The sequence below is a fragment of the Diadema antillarum genome, unplaced genomic scaffold (assembly GCF_040938485.1).
Source record: "Diadema antillarum isolate AM-2024a unplaced genomic scaffold, OU_Dant_1.0 seq00000197_RagTag, whole genome shotgun sequence".
Classification (NCBI taxonomy): domain Eukaryota; kingdom Metazoa; phylum Echinodermata; class Echinoidea; order Diadematoida; family Diadematidae; genus Diadema; species Diadema antillarum.
Window position 1 is genome coordinate 1,114,610 of NW_027271259.1, and position 23,295 is coordinate 1,137,904.

General features: G+C 38.4%; 1 protein-coding gene across 1 annotated transcript in view; it reads left to right on the top strand.

Moving 5' to 3' along the window:
• The window catches only part of LOC139728757 (long-chain fatty acid transport protein 4-like), a 35,334-nt gene that overhangs the window by 2,028 nt on the left and 10,011 nt on the right, over positions 1–23,295 (top strand). The window contains exons 2-9 of the mRNA XM_071639699.1: positions 4,113–4,221; positions 6,904–7,183; positions 9,123–9,278; positions 14,085–14,154; positions 16,651–16,852; positions 19,533–19,682; positions 21,158–21,344; positions 22,970–23,107. Of these exons, the coding sequence (XP_071495800.1) occupies positions 4,113–4,221; positions 6,904–7,183; positions 9,123–9,278; positions 14,085–14,154; positions 16,651–16,852; positions 19,533–19,682; positions 21,158–21,344; positions 22,970–23,107 (1,292 nt within the window). The remainder of the gene's footprint in view (positions 1–4,112; positions 4,222–6,903; positions 7,184–9,122; positions 9,279–14,084; positions 14,155–16,650; positions 16,853–19,532; positions 19,683–21,157; positions 21,345–22,969; positions 23,108–23,295) is intronic.

The window sequence follows — 23,295 nt, forward strand, 5'->3', positions numbered from 1 at the left end:
TCGCTGAAATTTCGTCCTCTTAGTACGGAATTCAGAGCCACAAAAAAACAAGCGTCCGGTGATACGATCAACTCTCCTACACGTATGGGTAGGTTTTCCGTTTAACCGCTAGTAGGGGTCTAATACCAGGCATAATTTATTCTTGGATTAGCCTTCAGGAATGATGGTGTCTGTACTTAGGTGTGTGACCGTAGAGCTATCTAACAATAACATAGTGAATATTCATAAGTTGTCACCGGTTGGCATGGTATGTATGTTGAAAGGGTGCAGTTACGAACAGAACCAAGTGGAAAGGATCCCTCCCAAAGTGTACTTGTGTACCCAGCCACCGAATGACCACCACACAATTACAAATTAACTAATATGTGGTAATTTAGTTTTTTGAATTGTAATTCAAAACCACTCTGGCTCTGTTCCTCAACGCACATAAAGTGACGAAATTGAAGTTAATTCTATTATGTTGAGACCGGAATACTACACGTGTACGTCTACAGGACCAGTCCTCTACTTCCGTATCAGATGTGATGTGATGTAATGTGATGAGGTCACTAATAGAATGTGTGTGGGATTTTTGCGTGCGAAAAGTCAGCCAGGTACAGTGCAAAAGCGTGGGTTGCTACAAATTGTGTACACATGTTTCCAGCGGTCAAATTTTGGACGGCACTGTGGTCGAATTATGGGCAGCTTGCTTTAAATGGGAAATGTGTGTTATGGGAAAATTAGTCTTTATTCAACAGGATGATACTAGAGTCATTTTAGTTTACAAACTTGTACCGTAGTACAGTGGATCTATTCCTATCTCATTAGAAAAATGCTAGATCTATGGTACCTGTATTCAGAGAAAGTGCCCATTTCACTGAAACTAAATGTTGAAATCTAAAAACACCAACTTTAATATTCAAGCTGTGTTTTTAAATGTTTTACAGTGTGAAAGATCAATTCTGTCTCAGAAAGGGTCCTTCAACAAGTGAGTTTGTATTAGTGACAGCCTCTTTGTCCTGGATAAGGATGTTGATAATTGATATCAGCCATCTAGTCAACTTCTAGTGGGTGTGTACACATACTTGAACCTTGAAATGCTTTTTGAATTTTTACGATGTACTAATTGATACGGTGTACTGTAGGCTCCTATGGGACCATACTCTTTGTTGCCAGATTTATTTGGAAATTGCAGAATAGCATCAGTACATGTACAGGGCTGTATTGAATGATTGAAAAAATTAAATTCCCAATAAAAATTTAGTGAATTCATTTCTATTAAAAAAAGAAAGAAAAAGAAAAAGAAATGGGCGGTGAGTCTGTAGCGCGTCTGCCTCATGATCACGCGGCCCAGGTTTGAACCCGAGTCTGGACTGAGCAATGTTGTGTGTAAGCATACCGTCCCCTCTAACAAGAGGCAAATACACTCTGTCCCACGGATAGGACATAAAATGGAGGTCCTGTGTATGAGAGAGTGACAACTCATGCACGTAAAAGATCACGCTTCATTCATCCATCGCAAAGAGCAGGGTGTTTAACCCGGTGAAGTGGTCCCCACCTCACATCCAACTGGACCCCATGGAAGACCAGCTTAACGTAGCTGAATATGGGCGATCCAGCCATCGTCTTAGATGGAAATGAACAAACAAACAATAAATAATGCACTACAGCAGAGATTTAAAGGCACATGGTCCTGGTGGTTTAGTCAAATGCGTACGCGGGTGCATGGCGCTAGTTTCCTACAGTATATAGACCTATGTTATCGACTCCTCTTTAGCGCTTACGCTGTGACCCATTTCCCCGAGTCCGAAGAAGTCCGATTCACAGTAGTCAGTGGTCCGATCACAGTTCTTTTCGTGATTTAGCTGAGGGGGATGACAGCTTTAAATAACAAACTTCTTTTGTGATGTCATAATAAGAAGCACATAATAATTATGCACGCACCCTGGTATTACTACAGACTGCGTTATGCGTAGAGAAGCCCACGAAGGCAACGTTACTTAGCAACACCTACTGTACGTGCTTTGCTCTTGATAACAGCTCAACCTCTGCAATCTTTGTATCAATGCTAACAGTGATCGGCAGTATCATCAACAGCGCCCTCTACACTACCGGGACTATGCGCCCTTAAGTACAATGTAAAATGTACTTAGCTGAAAATAAATGTTGCAAGACAAAAACACAAGCATTCTGTAGCAATCAAGCTATGCTTTAGAATGTTTTACAGTGTGCAAGAACAATTTCTGTCTCTAAAGGGCTCCTCAACTTGACGAACGAGTATCATGTGCTCATTACTTCTCTGTTCTACATGTAGAAAAGGATGTTATTATCAATATTTGTTATAATATCAGCCATCTGTAGTCAGCTTCTGATGGGCATATTATATAATAGATGATGACTAGCGGGGGAGGGAACATAGCGAATGTTTCACCCGAAGGGTTTGAAATGCTATTGAGGGAGGTTATAAATCCCGAGACGAAGTCGAGGGACTTATCAATGGCCTCCCAAAATAGCATTTCAAACCCTGAGGGTGGAACGTTTGGTACATGTTCCCGACAACAAAAGTCATCATCTGTTATATTATATTGGTTAATAGTCAAATCTGCTTTTTCACATTGTATGGAAAAGGCAAATTTATCCTATCAATTGCGTGAAAAATATGATCGTTCAATCGTTCGCTATTGTTCTTCATTTGTTACGTGAAAATGTTTTCCCATGGGAGAACATTACAAAAATGTTCTGCCCATGGGCGAACATAACCAATGTGCCTCCATCACATGACTGTGTTTAGCCAATCACTAACCGATATTTGACTAAACCCATTTGATATAATATGTGTTTGTTTAACCCTTGAAATGCTTGTTGAATTTCTAAGATGTGCTACAAGTACTGTATAGGGGATTACACCCTTTTTTGCCAAATTCATTTTGCAATTACTTGTATGGTACAGCATCAGTACACGTAATGGCATAATAATTGCAAATACTATACTCCCATAAAAGATTAGTGAATTTATAAAGAAAAAATGATTGTTCAACACAAATATGGCAACCCAACCGCAGCAGAGATAAGTAGTCATGAGCGGAACACCTTGAGAGTTCAGTATTTCCTCCTCTGTGCCAGGAGATATGAAACTTACTCTTCACTTCCTGTAAGGATTTCAGGTACTGGTACAACTAGGATCAAAATAACATCTCAAGTTCATCACTTTACAATGGCAGTGATATTGCACACAGCTGTTGGTCAAGGGCCAAGGAACAATTATTTTCGAATGTTTGTGTTTGTGTTGTTGTTGTTGTTTTTTTCATGTTGCCATTTTTTTTTTCGGGGGGGGGGGGGGGGCAATGCTCTTACTAGGGTCAAGGGATGATGCTCCCTCACCCCCCTTGTGGAAGAGATTCTCTTGGCAGAACTTCCAGAAAATCATGGGTTTTCCCTTTTTGGGAGGAGGGGAAAGGAGGGGAACGAGGTACAGCCCCTTAGCAGCCCCCCCCCCCCCCCAAAAAAAAAAAAACAACAACAAAAAAAACCAAAAAAAAAACCAAAAAAAAAAAACACCAGTTTAAGAGGAGTTGGGGTAGATTGAATAGGATGGTGATTGATTCGAAAGTCATCTGCCTGAGGTAATGTACATTGAGGGTCTTGGAAAAGCAGTTCTGGTCATGTGACCGGATTCTGCTGATGTTAAAATCCTAAGGTGACTTCCTTTCAATGTTACCTCCTACCAGCTAGGATACTCACTTATAAAAACAGTTGTAAATTTCAATCTCTTACATAAATAGATACGTACATGTGAGTAACTTTTACAGGAGATTGATGCAGGGATGATTTGAACCACTGGAAAAAAAGAAACACACACTATATGAAGGTGCTCAGTAAATGAAGGAACTTTATGGCAGTTGAAAGATTAGTTTTTATTTCACTTTCTATGCGGCCCATCTGAAGTGGACACAGTGTTGATATTCTTTGTCACTTTGTTCTTTAACCCACTGAAGACTAGTAATGAGTATATTAGGGCAGCAGACATCTATGGGAAATGCGTGTTGTAGCAAAATCAGCCTGTCCTCAACGAGTTAATGCTTCCATGGCATCTGAAGAGTGAACTTTGCTCTACGTTTTCTTTTCTTTTTCAGGGGGTTGAAGGTGTTGATAGCTCTGAAGCTGTACATTGGCGGCAGGCTGAGGAAGAACCAACTCATTCATGACATCTTCCGGGAGACAGTTAAGCGCCATCCAAATAAGGTATTCGAAGGGATAGGGGAAAGGTTGATTTGATTTAATTTGATTTTAGCAAACTGTACAGATGGTATTAAGGTTGAATTTCTCTTAAGTTTGTCTGTCCCTTTTGCAACTCTCAAAATTAGACTCCTTCTGATATATTAAGGTAATTTAGACCTTTCCTCAGAATTATAAAACTAGAAACTCCTTTATGACGGGGGAGGAGTAAATACCATGGATTTCTGGTGAATTTATTTGGACACACACACACACACACACGCACACACTCACACACGCACAAATCCAAACTGTTATTCTCTGAAAAATAAAGGGGGGTAGGCATATTCTTGAGTAGAGACATTGGGTTAGTTTTTTTTTTTCCAGTTTTTTTTCTTTTGTAAGAACAAACAAACAACCAAGTACCGGTAGGTGTGTTACCATAATGTTTCTTACATGAAGTTGGCACACATTATTCTTCACCCCTGCAAAATTTCATGGTATTTGTAAAGGGGATATGATGACCCTCAAACTTCACATTTACAAGTGTACCAGTTGATGCTGTGTATATAAATGGAAAACTTGCAAAAACAAGCAGACTTTAACTTATTAACTCACAGTCTCAGAAACCACATTTCTGTGGCCAGTTTGATGGTGTCTTGTATACTTCTAGAAATATAGTTATTACTAATTATTATTTTATGAGATAAATTTAAAATCTGCCTTTTATTATGATCTCATCTGAAATAATGTTACCCAATTGCTAGTTTTGGTAGCAGATTTACCCAATCCTAGAGCTGTAAATCTCTGAATTTATCACTTATCAGTATATTGGCAAAACACTTCAAAATTTTACATTTATAATAATGTCTATGTCCCAAATTGGCATTAATTTTTATTTATTTATTTATTTATTTTTTTTATTTTATTATTATTATTTTTTTTTTGGGGGGGGGGGGGATTGATGGATGCAACTTGTTTCATGTAGTGTTTCTCCAATAAAGAATTCACAATAGAATTCAGGGTTGACAAATTGATGAGGGAAAGATGATTATTTCTGTAGCAAAATCATTGTAGGACTTGATTGGTTAAATAGTAACTCATCTTTTGCAAGATCTCCAATTTTTTTCCAGAAGTTCAGCATGGAGTATTAAAGTGAATGGCAATGGTGATGAGATACATGTAGGTGCATGTCACCTTTTCATCAATCTAAACTCCACAGTTGGAATTTTGGTTGAAATTTGTTCTCTGTTTGTCTTGATTTGTCTGTAAGTATCTACTTCTAATTAATGAAAACTCACCATACGATATATCAAAGAACAGTATTGCTTTCACACAATAGTATCTGTTGCATAATGTATCAATACCATATTAAAATCTAATGCTGTGGCGTATATTGTCACTTGCGTGTATTTGATTGGAACCGTGGATATGACATCTGATCTGTGCTTTCTTCACTGTAATAATGCCAACTATGATAACATTGTGGACACAATGTTTATAAATTCCAGTGCAACTCCAATTGTGCTGATATGAAATTCTTCTGGATTTTAATCTTGTGTTTGAATTGATTCAGATAGTCAGGGATGTGTGTATGACACAGTGATGATCACTCAATGCATTGTTTCTGAAGCAAAAACAAAAAATAAAAACCAAAACCATCATATGCATTGTTTTGAAAACTGTACATTGCAGTTGTTGCTAAAAGAACAAAACTGCAGTTCAGTTCTCCAGCCTATGATATTCAATGGAGTGATGTACTTGTACATAGTACATGCAGTGTATGGCCCCATTTAAAAAAAAGAAACAGAAAAAAGAAGATGTTTAGAATAACAACTTTTGCTAAAATAACAACTTCTCATAGCAACAGCCAATCAGGAGGCAGGATTTTTGTCATTGCCATGACACCTGCCATTCCAGCAAGAGTTGCTCTCATGATTGTTTGGCCTCTAACTTTGTACACTGTATCACAAGTCAAATTCATGATTATTCCTTTCCTTTCTTGTACCAAACTATTCAGTTTGTCTACCGGTATTCATATTCAGTTCCTGTCTATTCCATTTCATGATCATACATTATGTGCTTAAAGTTCTGTGTGGATGGATTAGTCATCAAGTACATGTGTTTTTTAAAGACTTGAGCAAGCTTCTTTCAAAATAGATTTCTAGAGCAACCTGTTCAGTGATCTCTTCTTGAAGAAATTCATAAAAATGTGAGTAGGAGTTTGTATGTGCTATCACTGATTGACAAATTGGAACACGTATACATTTTCAGGAGGGTTGTTCACAAAGGTGCTCTCAAATTCAAGTTTGATGTATGTCATCACTGCCCATATTGAATTAAAAAAAAATCCCCTGTTATACAGTACAAATGGTGCTAGTTGTCAGGCAAATGGGCATAAACAGCCAGCCATAGACGTACAAAGTGTAGTTTGGTCTGAGGCTTGGCTGACATACAGTGTAGCAACAGATAACGAATTATACATGTACACTGGATTCCAGGTTTTGAAAAGTTTTGAGTCGGAACAGTAGACCACAACAGTAGAGCTGTATGAGTAATACAGAGATGCCAACTGTTACCTTTTTTTACAGTAATTATTTTTTTGCAAACTTTCTCCCCAGAAACTTTTCATCCACGTTTTTTTTTTTCTTGAGCAAATCATGCATACATTTAACCGAGTACTTCATTACATTTATCACATGTATGTAGGTGGCACTGCAGCTGGATGATCAAAGATGGTCCTTCCTCCAAACTGAACAGTACAGCAATGCTGTGGGCAACCTCTTCTTTGAGAAGGGCTTCCAGAAGGGAGACACCGTCGCCCTCATCATGGACAATCGTCCAGAGTTCTTCGGGCTGTGGCTGGGCTTGTCGAAGATCGGCGTCATCTCGGCGTTCATCAACTACAACCTGCGGAAGGACGGCCTCGCCCACTGCATCAACGTGGCAAATTGCAAAGCCGTGATTTACGCCTCAGAACTCGCAGAAGGTGAGGTTACAGAGAGAGTGTGGTGTGAAGGAGCGGGAGGAATTGTTAACTTTCTCATTACCTCGGGTTGAATGTGCCATTGGGATTGTACACCAAAGGTTTGCAAATGGTCAGAGTAATATGGTTGGGTGTCATCAGAGGATTTTTCATTTTCTGTTTTCCCCCTTTTGTTTTTGAAATGGACTGCCTTTAATTCTTAGAAAAGAAGAAGTTATCCTTGGACTTTCTTTGATTTTGTTTGACAGTGCCTCAGTTGGTGTTTTGTCATGGATGATTTTGGATGATATAATCTCAAGTCGGTGCAAAAGTCTGGCAGCAAAGTTATCCTTGAATGAGTCATGTAAATATCTGTATAAAAACAAACAAACAAATAAATACATTTGTGCAAGACCTCGAATGGCTCTTTGCAAAATAAATACTGTTCATTGTTGCTTTGTGTCAAATCATCATCACATTAGGAGACGGTACAAACGTTCAGCTGTACATTGTAATTCAAGTGTAGTCCTTCTAAACACCAAGAGGTGAAAGGACCACTTAGCCTGCCCTGGCACTGCATATTTCTACTCTTTTAGTCATTCTCTCATATGAGCAAGCCTACCTTCAATTATCTTAAAGACTCAGAGTGCAAGGTTGAGGCCAATTTTTCGTGAAGTGTTCATTGATTTATAATCCAATGGTACATTACATGTATCTCAGTTTCACGAGCCAAAGCATTTAAAGCTTGATCCCCACGATGTGAATATACTTTTCATGTGCAATATACAAACAGTGTAGAGTACACACCACAAGAACATGCACACTGGGTAGGACAAGTGCATTCTTCTCGATTTTTTTTTGTGTGCATCCATTGTTGCTTCATAATTACTGATAATCTTCTGATTTTGCTATTTTGCTGTATGCATACATTTGACATGGTATGTCTCTTCTTCCTGTGGGTTTTTGCTTTATCAAGTACATAAGATCGTATCCATTTAAAGGGCTGGTACAGTATTGGTGGAGATGAGAAGTGGGCTTTTAACTTTTTGCGAGATAGCGGTACCAAGAAAACACTTATGATACAGAGCATACCATTTTAAGAGGAATTCAAAGTTTATTTGATGAAAATCGGGTTTGGAATGACTGAAACATCCAAAAACAAAGTACCGGTAAAACAAAGTGAGCGTAATAAAATGTGGGTCTCACACTTTATTAGAATTGCTCTTTTTTGGGTATCTCAACCATTTCAAAACCAATTTTCATCAAATAGTTGTAAACATCGAATTCCTCATAGAATTAAATGCTCTTTCATACACTGTATTTCATAAGAGGTTTCTCATTATCTCACCAAAAAATGTTAGAAACCTGAAATAACCAAAACTATGTGATCCCTTTAAGTGGAATATGGCATGTACATGAACTATGACTATTATAAAAAGATTGTGTTTTGTTTGCCAGTAATCAAAATATTCCTGTAAGAGTATGAAGACTTTGATTGAACTCCATCAATTAATATCAATTTAATCTGTTGAGGACAGGCTGATTTTGCTATAACACGCATTTCCCCTCGACACCCAGTGCCCGAGTATACTCGGGACTCGTCCGTAAGAAACGGGTTATGAAAATGTTATTTTCAAAAACAAAGACATGATAACAAGATGTAAGACATCTATGATAATTTTGCGACCTAAACTTTTACTTCATTCAAACAAAAATTTTGATATAACTGTGTGTGATAAACGGGAGTGCATAGTAAGATAGGCCTTTTGTAATGATGAAATGCAACGTACATAAGTGTAAGTAATGTATTTCCTCTGTCTTAAAAAAAATAGTTTATGTTTGTTTGGGTCTTTTTTTCCATGTGGAATTAATTGTACTCCAAAATCCTTCGGGAACAACTGACAAACCATTCTAACTATATGTTTTCACCCTTCTTGTGGCTGCATCACTTTTTATGTTGTAGCCATCAGAGATGCTCTGCCCTCGCTGCAAACCAAAGAGTGCTACAGCACTGGTCCTGTGCCCCAGAATCCAGGCTTCAGTTCAACGGACATTGACTCTCAGGTGGCCAACACCTCCTCACTTCAGCCACCGGTCATTCCCGGTCGGGATCTGAGAGGTGAGAGCCAGGGACTCGCGGTACTAAAAAGGGGGATCGAGGGATTGCTTAAATCTCGTAGATTTTGTAATACTGTATATGTGACCGTGCACCTCAAAACGAACATAAAGTCGCACACACTGATTTTGCGTGAGGACTGAAAATAAGTGAAATGGGTCAACCTAGCCAAACTTGACTTTTTCATATTTTCTGAAGGAGCGGGTCTTCTTTTACATTATGCTAAAATTTGGTATCATAAAACGGGCAGGAAAGTGTGTTTTTTTAGCAGTTTATCTCGAACATTTTTGGTAGAATAGTGCGATTAGGTGTGTCTTTAGAATCCCTTTTTCATTTCTGAAAAACCTTGTCCACACTCTTCACTTTCAACTCTAATAACTTTTGAAAGGATAGGGCTACTGCTTTGAAAGTTGGCATTAATTATGGACAGAATGCGTTAATGAGGCATGCCTAATTTCAGTTTAATTTGATAATCCCTTCATTGTTGTTACTCTGGTGGTTTACTTTCTGTCTTTTGTCCCTTTTATTGCACAGCCAGTACGGCTTGGTAAAGATTAAGCGCTTGAATAGACACTGTACTTCAGAGCCTCTTTTCTCACTTCACACTTTTCCTGAGTTTGTGCTTTCTTTCCAATATTTAGGTATGTTAGGAGAGTCCATTTGATTTGAGTTATACATCATTTTAAAGCTTAAGGTCTGCTCTTTCAGAATATGGTCTTAATTAAAAATTGATGTCTGGCGACTTTTTGTTTGTTTTGAGGTGCAGTGTCACATATACACTTGCAGATCACCAGTCCAAATCTATTGCAAAATGAGATTTATCGTTTGGCTGTATTCTTGTCGCAGCACATTCTTCAAGCAGTAGATACATGTACAACTCCTTGAGTTACTGTAGTAGTGCACACAGTGGTTCGGTCTGCACTTAATAACATTTTAATGAAAGACAGTACCTTTCTTGCATTTCTGCGTGTGCGTGTGTGCTTGATATTGCTCAATGTGAAGGACAAATTCACTTTAAATGTACATGTGTGGATTGAGTGACTGCAGCAATAGTAGAACACATCCGTCAAAGTTTGAGGAAAATTAGACAATCCGTTCAAAAATTATGAATTTTTAAAGTTGCAGTGCCACCATCACTGGATTAGGAGACTACTACAGTTTGTGATGTCACATACAATCCATTTTTTCCCCCTTGACTTGTTACTGATGTATGTAAAGGGTAATATTATCCCCCTGCCTTCTGAAAGAGGCAAGTCAAGTGTTCTTTTGTTATGCTAGAAAAATGAGAATATGTTGAATTTGGTTGAATCAGGTTTGTCTGTGTAGAAGGTACAGTAGCATCTTTGTTAGAGGTTGCATGTTGAAGGATTTTTGTGGCTGTATACATGCAGTTTACAGTGATTAGCAGAGCATCTGAATATGATTCTTGCATGCAGGAAATGCAATGCCATGATATTCACATTAAAGATATATAGAGCAGGTTTCCTTCCTGGAAGTAGGAGATAAAAAAATACTGCATGAGTTTGATGATTGAAGTAAGAGTTTCATGTCTTATCTGATGTTTCTTAACTTTAACTTTGTATTCTCATGGGGAAACATGTAATGATTTGAGTTAACACACAATTCTGTAATCACTGGACAAACTGTAAAGCTACTAACCGTAACGTTACTAACCATGATTTTTGTACTTAATTTTCAAACAAAGTTATAATGAGAAAGGATATTTGGGATAGATATTGCCTTTAAAGCTACATGTAGAAATGAAAAATAAGTGTTGATATATTTCAAGCTATACCAGTTTTAGCAAACTTTTTGTTCAAAGATGCTCATCAATTTTTTATGTCCTTTTTTTGTAACCTTACTAACCGGCATTAAAAGCAGACCTTTCTTCTAAAATAATTCATGAAATGATTTCATTCTTTGCTCTGTTCTAGGTCTACAGTAGAATGATCTCTGGTGACATTAATGAGACTTCACATCCACAGATAGAGAAATGAGTCTAATCTAAATCATGAGAATGTCCCTAAAATGTAACGTTACTAACCGCGGAATTGCCCTCATAGATTTTGTAATGTATACGCTTGCAGATCACCAGTCCAAATCTATTGCAAAATGAGATTATCGTTTGACTGTATTCTTGTTGCAGCACATTCTTCAAGCAGTAGACACATGTACAACTCCTTGAGTTAGTAGTGCACACTGTGGTTCTGTCTGAACTTAATAACATTTTAATGAAAGAGAGTACCTTTCTTGCATTTCTGCGTGTGCGTGTGTGTTTGATAAATTTGAAGGACAAGTTCACTTTAAATGTACATGTGTGGATTGAGTGACTGCAGCAATAGTAGAACACATCCGTCAAAGTTTGAGGAAAATTAGACAATCCGTTCAAAAATTATGAATTTTTAAAGTTGCAGTGCCACCATCACTGGATTAGGAGACTACTACAGTTTGTGATGTCACATACAATCCATTTTTTCCCCCTTGACTTGTTACTGATGTATGTAAAGGGTAATATTATCCCCCTGCCTTCTGAAAGAGGCAAGTCAAGTGTTCTTTTGTTATGCTAGAAAAGTGAGAATAAGTTGAATTTGGTTGAATCAGGTTTGTCTGTGTAGTAGGTACAGTAGCATCTTTGTTAGAAGTTGCACGTTGAAGGATTTTTTGTGGCTGTATACATGCACTGTACAGTGATTAGCAGAGCATCTGAATATGATTCTTGCATGCAGGAAATGCTATGCCATGATATTCACATTGAAAATATATAGAGCAGGTTTCCTTCCTGGAAGTAGGAGATAAAAAAAAAAAAGAAAAAAAAAAGGGAACTATGGCTCTGAGCTGCAGTCACATGCCCTTTCCCCAGATGTCTCATTTTCCTGAGAGACCAAAAAATGTTTGTATTTGATTATGATATAGGCATGTTTTATGAACAAATTTAGTGTGCATCTTGACAATGGCAGATGCTTGCTAGTCAGGACGAACATTTGTTGTTGCTTCCTGGGCTTACTGAAAAATAAGAGTACATTACAATGTATGTAAAAGAAAATAAAAATAATTAGAAAATGATTGGCTATTGTTTTATTTGAATACTACCAAATTCTTATCACACATAATAAATGACTGAAGATGGAGATATTCTGATTCAAGTTTTAATTATATTGACTAGTTATCTATGTAGCGGGCACCATCTGGTCATCAATTAAAGTACATTGTATTTGCCTAACACTAATCTTCTGAAAATCCATAAATGCAGCTGATATAGAAATGCCTTGATGTGAATATATGACCCGCTACTACGAAAGGATCCAAAAGTCGCAGGAGGTTGATTTTTCTGAAAATGGTATGACATTATTCCCTTATTCTCCAGCCTTAATTTCATATATGAATACAACTCATAAAAGTACTCAATTTGCGGATATATCCCTGATTTTGTGAGAGCATATCGAATGGTCTAGGAAATCAGCATTTTGAGAAAAGCGCCTTCAAAGTTTTCCTGCTGACGCAATCCTGATCAAGGGGAGGTAAGACAGTATTGTGAAGAGGTAAGACCTCTTCACAATAGAAGGTATGCTTCTATAAAGCAACCGCCATGATATTCATTCAAGCTTAGCACCAACGGTCTACACATGACCAATCAGAAACCAGGATGCCATGCACTGACCAATAATCAAAATATTCCTGTAGGAGTATGAAGACTTTGATTGAACTCCATCAATTAATATCAATTTAACCTGTTGAGGACAGGCTGATTTTGCTATAACACACATTTCCCCTCGACACCCAGTGCCCGATGCTCGGGCGGAGTCTATTTGCGGCGCTAAATCCAAATCTTCTTACACGTTTCTGGTCCGTTGAAAGTCGGAAAATCAAGGCCCAGAAAAAATGCTTATTTCTTGCTTTTCCTTTATAGTAGATCATTTTGACTTCGAAATTTCAGCATATTATAGTTAAGAAACATTTAATAGACTATAAAATTATGCCGAAAACAGAAATTAGATGGTTTTGAGGGATTTTGATGCTCTGACTTCAACTTTGATTTTCTTGGCTCAGCCATCAGTGGCATTAAGATCCTTTTGTCGTGGCGGGTCACTATACAGTGTACATTGTATAAACATGTAATTCTTTTTTTTTTTAGGGGGGGGGGGAGGTAAAGCACATAACTAGATGAACTAACAGAGATGGTGAAATTAACATTACAGTGGAAACTCAAGGTTTACTGTCAAATTGTCCACACAAGGATCAATAGCCCCATTATATTCTGCAGTGGTAGACATGGTACATCTGATTTCCAGAGGGATCCTGAAAGGAAAGAGATTCCAATCTGGAAGCAGTATAGAATCCAGAACACTTGGAAAAAAAAAAGGCATTCTATCAATACTGTGACTTCCTCATGACTACTTGGCTTCTTCACTTACAGTAGCTGCAAGTGAAACAAAAGTTGCATGAATTGCTGCATCTTCACCCTGAACCCAAATTTGAGGAGAAATTCCTCTTACAGCAGGTTGGATCATCAATCATGATCAAACAATAATCCCAACTCCACTCTAGGCCTGTATCCTGCATGTAGCCTATGCAAAAGCCACAGCACTGGATAATGCCTGGAAAACTTGTCAGATTTGAAGTGGTCTCCCCCTCCTCGAATCCCCACCCCCAAACTTCTATTTTTGGGGAGGGGAGTTTGTTTTTATTATACACCCTATATTAGGTTTGTTAGATTTATTATACACCCTATATTAACAGAAATAGACATTTATTGCTCATTTTCTTTCCATGCAGTATTCATTTCTCTTCCCCCCTTTCCTCCATGTATAGACACCATCTTCTACATCTACACATCAGGAACCACAGGGCTACCCAAGGCTGCTATCATCACACACTCAAGGTTTGTTTGCATCGTTATCTTTCACATGTGTGCTTTATACATGACCATATGTTTTGGTTTGCCAACCATATGGTGACTGAGGGTTAAAGGTCATCCAGTTATTTGTAATTTGAGTGAGACACTTCAGTTTGGCATAATGCTTGCAAGTGAATATATGTGCAAAGATCATCATACTGCAAAGCAAGTTCATTTAATATTTATCTTTTTTTTCAGCCTCAGATTAATGTTGTACAGCATGCAGTTTTAGATTTGCATCATGTTGTAACTATAAGAAAAGCTTGGCAAACAATGATGTAAAGGGGCTCAGTGCCAGCATAATGTTCATTGACAACCGTAAAGTGAGCAGGCATCAGGCCAGAGTCTACCGGTATCTTCCTGCATCACAACACTCGTGAAAAGTCACATTAGATCAAATGTTCTTGCAGGTCCTGCAAATCTGTATTTTAGATGACATTGTACTCGACTGATGTGGGGATTTGGGTGTTTTCTGATTGGGTTGTCCTATTTTGTGATAGTTTGAAGTTATGAGCTTCAAGTCAATTATGAATTGTATTGTAGCAGTCTTCACAAACCCATTTTTTCCACATCTTAATTTATTTGTTTGTTTGTTTTTTGTTGTTCTCACTTATGTGAGTTAAAGTTCAAATCTTTGCAGAAGCTCAAACAGTATGAAATATAAATGAGATCATCAAGTATCCCTTGACATTCGTAGCCATGTTAATGATTTGAAAATCCTTTTTTTCTTCCATGAAAAGTTAAGGGAGACTCAGTTTTAATTGAATAGACTTTAAGCCATTGCACCGACTTTAAGCCATTGCACCTTCTCTAATGAAAATTACCATTCTTACATGTTTTGTTTTCAGTCATTTATATTGCATTTCAGAAACATCCAGGTCAGAGACTCCAACCCAAAGTACCTTCTGATCTGGAGATTCTCCCACCTGAAACCCCTAGCAAACGGGAGACTCAAAGTTGATGTGTGCGAAGCGCGAAATTCCCAGGGTTCTAGATGCTCTCTGGTGCTATCTAAGACTTATTTTTTCAACATACGATAGAGATATGTAAGAAATCCTTCCCAACGGGAGACAAAGAGCCAGGGCGGGAGAAATTAAATCTCAAACGGGAGAACGGGAGATTTTGCAAAAATGGGTTTTCGGCGGGAGATCTCCCGTCGAAAACGGGAGAGTTGGAGTCTCTGCCAGGTGCGATGAATGAATAGTATGCTCTGTTAGAGACATGCACATACTGTACCTTTGCATAAATATACATTTGTGTTTGTACATTGTATGTGTGTGTTTGTGTTTAGGGAATATTGCATGTTATTTCTGAAACTCCTCTATTGACCGATTCGGGTTTGTTGAGGGCAGCAGACATTTTGTGGCACTGGGCGCAGCCATGAGGTGTCTTAGCCGACCCCCCCCCCCCCCCCCCCCCCCCCCCCGCCCCTCCTCTCCCCCACCCCCCGGGCAACATGTGCACTTGTAATAAAGGTTCGCGCACTAAGCAAGCATTCGCGCACTCAGTACAACATGCCCATTGGCTAAAACAACCATGCATCAGTTTTTCATTCCGTGCGCGGAAGGGGGTGGGGGAGAGGGGAGGGGGGGTCGGCTAAGACACTGCGTAATGGCGCTGCCCATGCCAAAAACACACATAGCGTGTCACAGAATCGGTCAATACTCTAACAGTAACTTTATACTATAACATAAACAAAAACAAAACGCAAATACCAGTTTAGGCATGATGTGAATTGCGGGAATGCAGCTGTACCAAAATTTTCAATATTCATAACTTTTGAACGAATACTGTAAAAGTGGACATTTTTGCAGTGTTGAAGTTTATTAATACAATTTCATATGCAAAGTCAATATTTCTCCCTGTGAGTTCATTAAAATCCCCCTCTCCTTACCAATGCTACAAATATTGCATAATTTTCTTGATTACGGAAGTCCATACTGCACCTCATTGTTCTTTTTTTCCCCAATGTTCTGAATGACACAATGTGGTGCAAAAGTTGTGTGTGTGTGTGTGTGTGTGTGTGTGTGTGTGCAGTTTTATCATGATTGTTCAGCTTGTGACAGTGATGCTTCCATGGTATTGCAGTTTGCTGTCAATGATATAATAGAGTATCCCTTGATCATTGAAATTTAGTGTTACTGCAGTTTAGTCTGACAAGCTAAACTGCAGACAATACCATGGTTGTTGTGCACTCATGAGGTCTTCTTTGCAGATACACTGTACAGTGTAGCTGTTCATGGCTATAAACGCTATTGTAACGTCCCTTGACCATAGGAAGACATTATTGCATTTACTCTGCAGTTCATTGTTCATGGTATCAATACTTATTTTGGCAATGTCTGCTGTACAGAATGCTGTCCATGCTCAAATATATTTCACTGTCTTTTGACCTTAGACCTTTGACATGCTCTGCTGCATGAACATATTATTATTATCATTATGGATTTTCCCACGTGAATGTCAATGTCTTCGTTACAGGTTGCTATTCATGGCCAAGAGTATTGCTGTATCCTTCGACATTCGTAGTGACGAGGTAATCTACTGTGCGCTTCCCCTCTACCACTCGGCAGCGGGGTGCCTAGGTGCCGGCCAGATCATCATCAATGGCGCCACCATGGCCCTGCGCAAGAAATTCTCTGCCTCCAACTTTTGGCACGACTGCATCAAGTACAAAGCGACAGTGAGTGATAGCTCTCCCTCCCATTTTGACTGCTCTTTTAACCCTTTCAGTGCCAGGGACCTGGGACAGTATGTGCAGTAGCTGCTTCAGCTAGGCTTCAGCTAGAAAAATGTCTACACGGTTGTATTGTTACCATTTGATAAGAAGAGTAGCAAAGAGTGATAGTTACCTTGTAGATGAAAGGACTAAGAGAGCTAGATAAAAGGCTGAGGTCAAAGGTCACCAAAACTCAGCTAGAATCTATTTTCCATACCATTAATTCCAGTAGGGAAGCACAGTATCAATGAGGGGAAAAAGGTTTGCGGTAGCACTGCACAATCTCCGTCATTTACTTCACCATGCAAACCCTCAAGAAAAACATAACCCAGTGTCAGTGGTTGTATGTGGTGAAATTGATTTATGATATCTATTTGTTTGTTTTTAGAGAGAGAGAGAGATTGAGTTCAAACCCTGGTCGGTAGTTAAGGCTGATCAACAGCAACAAAATATGAGAAGGGCATAAAACAGTGAAATTGCTCTCGTAATTAACCCGTGGAGGACTAGTCGCGAGTAAACTCGGGCAGGTGTTTATGGGAAATGTGTGTTGTTGCAATGTCAGCCCGTTCTTAATGGGTGAAAATGTACTTCGTACTCGGGTTCGTGTACTGTGCAGAAGCACAATGGAAGCATACAGTTTATAATATGTCTCCATTCTTATGTCATTTTTACCATAATTCCTTATAAGAATGCTACCGCAGGAGTTTTGTTTTGAAGTCCAGGATCTAAGTTTGCTGTTGTTGTTTTTTAACATCACATTGATTATCTGACGATGCGGTAAGCGGAGTGAATTGCCTTTCAGAATGGGGCTTTCAAATATCATTAAATTGTTATTTTCAGAGAGAGAGAGAGAGAGAGCAGGAAGTAGAATACCAGCTAGCATTAGCAAACTGAAAGTGATGGCAATATTCATTTAACAATCAAGTGGCTTTTGTGGTCAGTTTTTGCCGTGGGAAGCTTTCGTTTTGTTGTCTTCAGTTTCATCTCTGAATGAAGCCTTCTCTCCAAAGATGTGTGTACTCATAAAGTAAAAGTCAGGCAGTAGTCTGGTATGTAGCTGAATGGAGATTAATAACAATGGTATTCATGTGCAGGGCAACATGATTCATACTGTATTCATGTTAACACTTTTACAGTATTCATAATGAATAAGAACATGAATGATGTGAGAGGTTAGAGAGACACATGGAATGGCAGCTTCTTTGAAGGAAAGGCATGATGTTATTAATGCTTTTAATGATTTTTATGCCTCCGCCACGAAGTGGTGCCGGAGGCATTATGTTTTCGGGTTGTCCGTCCGTCCGTACGTCCGTCCGCATTGTTTACGTGATAACTTGAGTAATATTGACTGGAATTTTACCAAACTTGGTCCAAGTATAAGGTATGATGGGGCAATTACTTGATTTAGATTGTGGGTGAAATCGGCCAAAGGTCAAAGGTCAAGGTCAAATCATGAAATTGTATCTGTTTACGCGATAACTCAAGACTGGGTCAAGCAAATTTCACCAAACTTTGTCCAAGGATGATGTATGGTGGGACAATTACTTGATTAATTTTTGAGTGAAATTGGACAGAGGTCAAAGGTCAAAGATCAAGGTCAAAACCTAAAATTTATCTTTTTATGTGATAACTCAAAACTGGATGAAGCAGCTTTCACCAAACTTGGTCCAAGGATGATGTATGATATGGCAATTAGTTGGGTAGATTTTAGTGACATTGGCAAGAGGTTAAAGGTCAAAAGGTCAAGGTCAAATGCTAAAAATGTTGCTATTTCCCTATATCCATGCATTGCCCAAAGGTATTTTCTTGAAACTTAGTGCAGACATGTACTACTGCATAAAGATTTTCCTGAGAGAGTTTCATGTCATAAGGTCAAAGGTCAGAAGGTCAAAGCTTTAAATAGGTGAAAATGTTACAATTTCACTTTTCTCACAAATGGTTCAATGTATCTTCATGGAACTTGGTACATACGCATGTACTGACTGGCAGGGATTATCTAGGGAATTTAGGGGTCATGGGTCAATAGTCAGGGGTCAAAGGTCAAGGCCAACTCATCAAAATTTTACTATTTCCCTCATATACTAGTATATGCAATGCTTGCATTATTATTTTTAAAACTTAATACACATATATTACCTAATGGAGATTCTCTTGGAAATTTCCTGCCAGAAGGTCAAAGGTCAAAGGTTAAGGGTCAAGGTCAGGTTTAAATGCCAAAAAAAATCTATTTTGTACTGTAATTGCACTCTTTCTTTATACATTGTACGTACGTTGAAAATTACTTAATGCATAAACTTATGAAAGGGTCAGTCAGAAGTCAAGTAAAAATCCTTAATTCCCAAAATACATGTACACATACCTGCACTCTTTAATAGACAATTATAGCAAACGCAGCTCAAGGAAAGTGAAGATTCAAGATATTTCTGACAAACCTGTCATTTCAGTATTTTGCCAGCTATGTAAAACTGTTATCTCACATTGTGAAGATGTTATACTATACACCTGTTGGGAGAATCATGCATTATGGCGGAGGCATCAGTCGCCATAGCGACATTTCTAGTTGTACTATGAAGTTCAGTTTTGACAGAAGTTTGCTTTGTCTTTCTGCTAAATTAAAGTGAGTGTTTTTTTTTTCCCCTTTAAGATGATCCAGTACATAGGTGAAATCTGCAGATACCTGTATGCCCAGCCACACCGTCCAGAGGAAACCCAGCACACGGTCAGACTGGCCATGGGCAATGGACTCCGGCCACAGCTTTGGAATGACTTCAAAAACAGGTTCAACATCACAAAGGTGATACTATAAAAAATGCTACTCACTTACATATATACCATCAAGAAGTGTCTGGTGCTGTAAAATTCAAGCATGACTCTTTAGAATAATGATGAGCAGAAACTTCCTGGAGCTATTGTGAGGATGATTCCTGTGCCACCCTGTTCAGGATGTGTATCAGGATAGACATATAGAAACTCTATCAACTGTCCCACGTGGAAGCTATGAACATGTTGTATGAGGAGCGATGTTATTCCCATTCTTAATTGGCAATGATTTTTTGGACATTATGCAGTTTTTGGTGAACAAAGGTCACGAATTAATGTGCCAGTTTACAGCAAACAAGACACAGGTATTAAAGGGTAAACATGCCCAGTGAACCTGTTATGCAGGTTAAGGAATCCATGATCTAGATTTCGCTTTTGGCTGAGATATAGAACAAATATAGTTTCTGTTTAAAGTCATGGGGATTTAGTAAAGGTGGTTGTGGCTTGGTGTATAAGACTGGACTGTCTATCACAATGTCCCTGGCTCAGTTACCCTAGCTGCAGCAATTGTGCCATTAGGTAGAGACATTTCATCCTCATTGCTCACTGCAAAACCAGAAGTGTTTGCCTGCATTTTAAAGGGAATACAAACCCACAGAACAATGTGAATTGAGTGAAAGCAGTAACATTAGAGGAACACAACAGTGAAAGTTTGAGGAAAATCAGGCAATCGATGCAAAAGTTATAAAGTTTTAAAGTTTTGGTGTTTGAACTGCTGGCTAAGGAGACTACTAGAGGTTATGACGTATGAGTGGACTACAATATAAAGAAAATATAAAGGGAATTCAATAAGAATTCATTTTTCATGAAAATTACACATTCCATCAACTTAATACTGGCATATGTTAGGGGTAGCACTTATTCCCCCTTTCATCTGAAAGCGGTTAGTCAAGTACTCTTTCATTTGCTAGAAAAATGAATTTTTGTGGAATTCCTTTTATATTTTCTGTATATTGTAGTCCACTCATATGTCATAACCTCTAGTAGTCTCCTCATCGAGCGGTTCCAACACCAAAACTTTAAAAATTAATAACTTTTGCATTGATCGTCCGATTTTCCTCAAACTTTTACTTTCATTGACAGTCATGAAAAACTTATATTTTCATGAAAAGGTCATGGAAAGTCATGGAATTGCAAAAATTTAGAAGTTTATCTGTTGGGTTTTTTTTTTTGTGTGTGTGTGTGTGAGATGTGATGTATTTCTGTTGCGTTGCTTTGATTTGGGATCAATTTGTCAGTCTGATGTGTAAAAAGAAAAAAGAATGTATAAAAGTCATGGAAAGGTCATGGAATTCTGTCTAGAAAGGTCATAGAAAGTCATGGAATTCAATTCAAGAGAAAGAGTATGAGCCCTGTGCAAGGAGAGCCTTATATCCAACCTTTCATTGTGTAATGCTATAAATTAGATTTGGCCAAGTTTGATCTTCACTGTGCCTCCTTCCACACCAGATTGGGGAGTTCTACGGAGCAACGGAAGGCAATGGCAACATAGCCAACATGTCTGGCCAGCCCGGTGCTGTAGGCTTCAACTCCATGATTGCCCCCTGGGCGTACCCTGTGTTCCTCATCAAGGTGGACCCACAGACGGGCGACATCGTACGGGGTCCCGACGGCCTCTGTAGAAGAGCTCAGCCAGGTAATAATATGTTGGTGGTGACAGTAATAATGATGATAATAATAATAACAATGACGCTAACAGTGATAATAATCATGGTAATAACAATGATGATGGTAATGATAACAATAATGACAGTAATGATGATAATAATAACTACTTTCATAATTTTTTTTCACAATTTATATCTTTTCAAAAGTCCACAATTGACCATTGAGCTCAAGGGTTTAAATGGGTGTCCTATGACTGATTGCTGATATTAATAGATTCAAGTCTGCTTTGAACACACATTTTTTTTTTCTTTTTTACAGTGTAAGTGAACATGAAGCTCAGTACCATCACTGTAACTGGAATTGTATGTTTTTGTATAATCTTTCAATTTTTTGAGCACATAGGGACATATACACTGTGTGTTATGTGTTATATAAGCACTGTTTATTATTATTATTATGACACCAATGCTATTTAAAGCATATGTTTTGTTACATAATCAAAGTGGTATAACTGTCCATTTTCTGCAATATTCCTCATAATGAATGTTTATGACACAAAAGAAAGAGTAACAAAGTAGAAGAAACAAAAGTTTACCATTTGCTACTGAGATATGACAAATACATAGAAAGCACTATAGCTTTGATATGAATGAATGCCAAATATGGGATGTTTAACTATATTTTAAACCACTTAATGTATGGTTGCATTACAAATGAAACGCAATCACTTCTGATGGATATTTTGTCTTGCAATGTTGTCATTAATTATGACTATGATCTGATGTGATGTAGGGTACTCCAAGGACGTTCACGTATATGGACAGTTGTGATGCGCTACCAAAGATGTTAGGATTTGGTGCCATTGTAATTGCGTGATTGTGACTGTTGGTTGTGATTGTGTGTTGTGATGTGGTATAAAGGCATATATTCTGAGATTAGGTGTGTTGGGTAATGGCTTTTATGATTCTAGTGGTGTGGTTTGTAGTATCAATACATCATGTATGTAGCAAAGGGAAGCAGCAGTTTAAAGGCATTGCTTCACAATGCCACTTTAAAGATCTCAGCTGCATGGTCATCTGTGCTTCCCATGTGTCTGATATTGTATAAAATTAAAGCTATTTTAGTATAATAGCAATGCTGTAAACCGGCACTGGTCCAACGGTCCAGGACCAGTAAAAATCACTTTTGGACCAGTAACTTTTTCATGAATAAACCAGTAAAAGATGGAAAAACTGGGTACCTACTGGTCAGACAAACAGGTCAGACCAGTAGAAATAATGGTTTAGTATGCAGCCCTGTATTTAGCAATATTAGCAAGTGACAGTGTCGAGTGATCATTATGTGCTTCGAAACGGATGAAACTCTTGAAGCGACTGGATTTATAATACCACTTGTCCTCCCCCTCCCATTTGCGTGTGGAAGCACCTTGTACCATGGCGATATTTGATCATAGATATCTGTATAGTAACAGCATGATATGCAAAGTGTTCGTATATACCCAAGCATTTTCTATCTGTTTGAATATCATTATGCAGCCCTGTCACCTTAGCTTGATGTCATTGTTTCACGACAGTTTTATTAGGGCTGTTTTTCATTCATCATTTCAAATAGATTTGGTAATGGTATTTCCCTATTTTATTCGCTCCCTCTCAGGTGAACCTGGTCAACTCGTTGGCAAGATTCGAAAAGGGGACCCAGCGAGGGATTTTCATGGTTACGCAGACAAGCAGGCAAACAGCAAGAAAGTTGTCTACGACGTCCTGAAGAAAGGAGACATGGCATTCCTTTCTGGTATGTATGCACTCTTTTTGGAGGCTGAAAGGGGGCCATTTCTTTGGTTTTGAAGAAAATTCGCATGAAATTGTAAAGATAACTTTTAACAGAGCTTTCGAAGGAAGCGCAAAATTAGAGACTCTGTATCGCTCTTTGGCCCGAATTCTTGAAGGTGAGCAATTGAAACCATGGTTTAAACCATGGAT